The sequence below is a fragment of the Pyrus communis genome, chromosome 6 (assembly GCF_041283825.1).
Source record: "Pyrus communis isolate YQ-2024b chromosome 6, ASM4128382v1, whole genome shotgun sequence".
NCBI lineage: Eukaryota > Viridiplantae > Streptophyta > Magnoliopsida > Rosales > Rosaceae > Pyrus > Pyrus communis.
Genome location: NC_142570.1, coordinates 18,968,621 through 18,974,324, shown reverse-complemented (window position 1 = coordinate 18,974,324; position 5,704 = coordinate 18,968,621). Strand labels below are relative to the sequence as shown.

Genomic DNA, 5,704 nt, shown 5'->3' with positions numbered 1-5,704 from the left:
ACGTACATGGGAAAACAAAAGCGTGCGTGAGCTGGAAATGACCACTAAGTAACCAAATGTAACTAATTAACCAAAACTTGTTTCGACTAATTTAATCAGCTGCTTGAAGCTTGATGAAGATAAGAATGATGGAGATAACAATTAAGCAAAGTTTCAATTGTGGATACAAAGTCAAGCAAACAAGATCAAGCAAAATCATACTTTGTGATTGCAAAGTCAAGGGTCTATTGTATAGGCACTCATTGTTGTATAGCCTAGCTTTTATTACATGTAGTTGGATGTAGTTGGGAGTTGCTGCCTTTATTGCATGAGACTCCGACACTCCTATATAAGGAGTTTCTTGTACCATTTCTTAAGTGAGACAGATAAACAGATTATTTCTCCAAAACAGAGTTTAATTATAAGTTTTCAAATACCATTCTCTTCATGGTATCAAGAGCCATTTGTCTAACGATAAATCTTTGACTATAGTTTTATTTTTAGTTTCCTCTTCTGCCTTACCATCTTCTCGACTTTTCTTCAGCTTCCATGGCCGCTTCTTCTCTTCTTACCAGCTCCCTTCCTAATATTTCCTATTTGGTTTCCATCAAACTTGATTGAACCAATTACATGTTGTGGCTTGCCCAATTTAATCCCTTACTTAAAAGTAATGATCTTGTTGGCTATGTTGATGGTACAAGAACATGTCCAACCACGTTTCTTGAGGATGCTACTACTCTCAATCCCGAGTACGTGACTTGGCAGCGACAAGACCAACAATTGTTGAGTTGGATTAACTCAACTTTGACACCAAATGTGTTTTCCATCATCTCAACTTGTGACACGTCCCGAGCTATTTGGGATACTTTGAAAACACGATTTGCTTCTCAATCTCGCACCCGTGTTCTTCAACTTAAGTACTAGATGCAGTCCACTAAAAGAGGTAACATGTCCATTACAGAGTATGTTGATAAATTAACTAACTTTGCTGATCAATTGGCTCTTGCGGGAAAGCCTATTGATGATGATGATCTTATGGAGCTGATTTTAAATGTTGTTTGTCCTGCTTTCGAAAGTACCGTTACTTTAGTTAAAGTAAGAGAAAATCTTATGAGTCTTAACGATATGGTTGTTTTGCTCTTGAGCGCTGATAGTTGTATGGAAGACTATAACACTACTTTCAGTCCTGATCACACTACTACAGCTCTTTTTGCACCTTATGGCTCCTCTACAAATCATGGTCGTGGAACCACACTTCACCGTGGTAATGGTCGTACGTCCTCATTCCGTCATGGTGGTTTTCAAGGTGGTGGCTCCTTTCATGGTCGCGGTGCTGGTAATCATTTTGTTGGCCGTCGTGGTGGTTCAAATAGTGGTTTGTTTCACGGTGGATCCAGTCGCGGCTTATTTCAGAGTCGAGGAATTCTTCCTACACCTGCTGTTGCTTTTCTTCGCTTTTCCTATCTTCCCAACCATGTTGCGGTTGCTCCTTCATCTTCTGGATATCGTAACATTGGTTCTTCCCCTAATGGTTGTTACTATTGTGGTGATCATCGTCATTCTACTACAAACTGTTTCAAGTCTCATTTTTTCGAAGGGCGATATCCGTTTTCACAATCTCATGCTATGATGGCTGCATCTCCTGTAGGCAATGAACAGTCCCCTACATGGTATACCGATAGTGGCGCATCGTCACACATCACCAATGATTTAGCTAATTTGAGCCTCTCCACATAATACACTGGTCAAGATCAAGTCGTTGTTGGTAATGGTGCAGGTTTTTCTATAAAGCATATTGGTTCCGGTTTCGTATCTAAATTTCCTTTAAATTCTGTGTTGCATTGTCCTTCTACTTCCGCTAATCTACTGAGCGTTCATCGATTTTGTTGTGATAATCATTGCTATTTCATTTTCACTCCTACTGACTTTTTTGTGCATTTTCACTCCTACTGACTTTTTTGTGAAGGCTCTATCCACGGGGAAGACGTTTTTCCATGGCAAGAGTGAGAATGGATTGTATCTGTTTCGTGTGGGTTCGTTGAAGTTTCCCTTCACGAACATGGCATTCTTTGGACAACGAACCTCTTCATTTATGTGGCATCAGCGTTTCGGCCATCCATCTCATGCAATTTTTACTAAAATTATGTCTTCTTTTCCTATTAAGGATTCTAAGTTACCTAGTTTTTGCTCTACTTGCCCATTGGGCAAAAGCACTAAATTACCTTTTGCTTTGTCTCCATCTGTTTCCGTTTGTCCTCTTCAATTGATCCATTGTGACGTTTAGACTTCACCAATTGCCTCTGTTAAGGGTCCCAAGTATTTTATAATATTTCTTGATGACTATTCTCGTTATACTTGGATATTTCCTATGAGATTTAAACATGAAGCTTTTTCTTATTTTCAAAAATTTAAATTGCTTGTTGAAAATCTTCTATCTATTCATATTGTCTATAAGATAAAATCTTTACAAACTGATGGCGGAGGTGAATTTATGAGTAAGGAATTTCAACAATTTTTAACTGATAATGGCATTAAGCACCGGTTAGCATGCCCTCATACTCCTGAACAAAATGGTGCTGCTGAACGGAAACAACGACATATTATTGACATGGGTCTTACTTTACTTGCCATTGCTAAAATGCCTTCTTCTTTTTGGGTGGATGCTTTCTACACCTCAGTCTATTTAATTAACCGTTTTCCAGCACACCAATTGAATTATGTTTCGCCTTATGAAAAATTGTTTAGTCGCAAGCCTTCTTATTTATGTTTTCGTGTTTTCGGTTGTGCTTGCTTTCCCTATTTACGACCTTATAATAAAAATAAATTGGAATTTCGTTCAAAATAATGTGTTTTCATTGGTTACTCACTTAATCATCAGGGCTATCGCTGTTATGATATGCCAAATGGGACGAGTTTATTTGTCACGCCATGTGGTCTTTGATGAGGAAACTTTTCCATTCGACAACCCTGCACAATCCTCCTCAATCCCGCCGTCAGAAGCTTATTCTCCTGTGGTTATCACTCTTTCTCCCTTACCACTTCTTCCTCAGGTACCTTCATCATCTCATATTTCTATTTCTCATAATCTGACATCCTCTTCTAGTGCAGCACCTCTCCCCCTTGCAACCTTCCTTTCGAGAGGCAAATCAATTGTCTCATTGGCGTGATGCAATGACATTAGAGTTTAAGGCCTTGAAAGATGCTGGTACATGGGAGTTGGTACCTTCCTCATTTGCTACTCATGTTCTGCCTTGCAAGTGGGTCTATCGCATAAAGCGGAAATCTAATGGTACGGTGGAGCGATATAAAGCTTGTCTTATTGCCAATGGATTTCATCAAAAGATGGGGGTTGATTACATCGAGACTTTTAGTCCAATGGTTAAGCATGTTACCATTCGTCTGGTTCTTGCCCTTGCAATTTCTTATAATTGGCCTATACGCCAACTTGATGTACAGAACACGTTTTTGCACGGGAATCTCTCTGAAGAAGTTTTCATGAAACAACCACGTGGTTTTGAAGATCTGAGTATCCTCATCATGTTTGTCGTTTGCGCAAGTCCTTATATGGCTTGAAACAACCCCCAAGAGCCTGGTTTCATCGTTTTTCTTAATATCTTATTGATTTAGGCTTTGTGGCATCACAAGCAGATCATTCTCTCTTCATTTTTAATAACCATGGAGTGTATTTGATTCTTCTAATCTATGTTGACGACATCCTTATCATAGGAAATCAATGCTCTTATGTTGATTCACTTATCCATGCACTTGGTTAGAGTTTTTCTATGAAAGATTTGGGACCCCTCCATTTTTTCTTGGGTCTTGAAGCAACTCGTGGAGATGATGGGTTACATCTAAAGCAAACAAAATATATTGTTGATTTGTTGAAGCGTGTAGATATGTTGGAAGCCAAGCCTTGTGCTACTCCAGTTCAATCTAGCTCCCCACTTCGCTCTCTTGATGGTGTTCCCTTGCATAATCCTACCAGCTACTGAAGTGTGGTCGGCGCTCTACAGTACTTAACCATCACCAGACCTGACATCACTTATGCAGTGAATCAGGTATGTCAGCATATACACCAGCTCACCTCAGTTCATTGGATTGCAGTCAAGCGAATCCTTCGTTACTTAAAAGGCACAACTGAGGAAGGGCTCCAGTTTCTTCGTGGTGGTACTATTTGGTTGGCTTTTCAAACTCGGACTATGCCGGGGATCCAGACACTAGACGCTCCACTAGTGGTTTTTGCATATATTTTGGTCCAAATTTAATTTCTTGGAGTTCCAAAAAGCAATGCACAGTTGCTCGTTCAAGTACCGAATCAGAATATCGGCAATTGACCATCACGGCAACTGAACTTGTTTGGCTCCAACAACTGCTGCATGAGCTTTGCATCAGTATTTCGACTCCTTTGATTTGGTGTGATAACACAAGCTCCATTGCATTGGCATCTAATCCCGTGGTCCATGCTAGAACAAAACATGTTGCTATGTATTTTCATTTTGTGCGTGAGCTTGTAGTGGCAAGGTCATTGAATGTCCGTCATGTGTCTACTAAATTTCAGATTGCAGATATCTTCACTAAGGGCTTGTCTACTGATTGTTTTCATTTCTTAAAGTCCAAGCTCGTTCGTCGTCCGCTCATGAGCTTGCGGGGGGATGATGAAGATCAGAATGATGGAGATAACAATTAAGCAAAGTTTCAATTGTGGATACAAAGTCAAGTAAACAAGATCAAGCAAAATCATTCTTTGTGATTACAAAGTCAAGGGTCTATTGCATAGGCACTCATTGTTGTATAGCCTAGCTTTTATTACATGTAGTTGGGAGCTTCTGCCTTTATTGCATGAGACTCCAGCACTCTATTTAAGGAGTTTCTTGTACCATTTCTTAAGTGAGACAAATAAAAAGATTATTTCTCCAAAACAGAGTTTAATTATATGTTTTCAAATACCATTCTCTTCAAAGCTTTCATTAGTTCAGTTCGATCAGTTTTCTGCTGCTTTCCTTTTTGTGATTTGGGTTGTAATATCAGGTGCCAAATAGGATTAGTTAATGGAATATCTTTCTTTTCAATCAATTAAGGTTTTACAAGTTGCTTCAACGTGCTTCGTCTCAATAAACGTTTTTTTAACAAACAATAAGATAAATTACACTAAATTGATTTTAACTACGAAAATGGAAAAGAGTATGAACCTGGAAGACAATCAGTTGAAGAGGTCTTGGCAAACTTAATGCATTGTCATCGACTGACCAACTACCTCTTACCAATGATAGCTTGGAAGAGATCTGACTTTTCACTTAACGAAAATAATATAACAGTACCAAATTATTCTTAGAACCTAATTTGTTTTGTTAAATTTAACTATAAAAAATAAAAAAAATAAAAATAAAAATAAAAAATCTAAAAAGTAGTATATTTCTTGAATACATAAAAGTCAAATTCTTTTCACTCCTACAAGTCCCTGATCGTATCCTCCATATGGACCAAAGCATGTAGCAACGAAGAAGGTCGAACCAAGGAAGGTACGGTTCCCGGCCAAGTCTACCAAAAAGTCTAAAGACCAAGAAGATTGAAAGGAACTGAGCTGTTGGCCTGTGACCTGTCACTCTTCAAGTTCAAATTCCACTTTGCTTGCATTATTCGTCGACTTTGTTTTTGTCTCGACTTTGGGCTGCTCAACCTGCTTTTTGAGGGGAAGTTTCCCTAACGCCCAGAAGATATCTTTTGA

General features: G+C 38.8%; 1 protein-coding gene across 1 annotated transcript; it reads left to right on the top strand.

Annotated features, from left to right (window-relative positions):
* Positions 1-389: 389 nt before the first annotated feature.
* Positions 390-4,963, top strand: LOC148696393 (uncharacterized). The gene is made up of 2 exons (XM_088695858.1): positions 390-1,510; positions 1,628-4,963. Exons 1-2 carry the CDS (start codon positions 904-906, stop codon positions 1,714-1,716), a joined length of 696 nt encoding a protein of 231 aa, XP_088551984.1. The 5' UTR covers positions 390-903; the 3' UTR covers positions 1,717-4,963.
* The last annotated feature ends 741 nt before the right edge of the window (positions 4,964-5,704 follow it).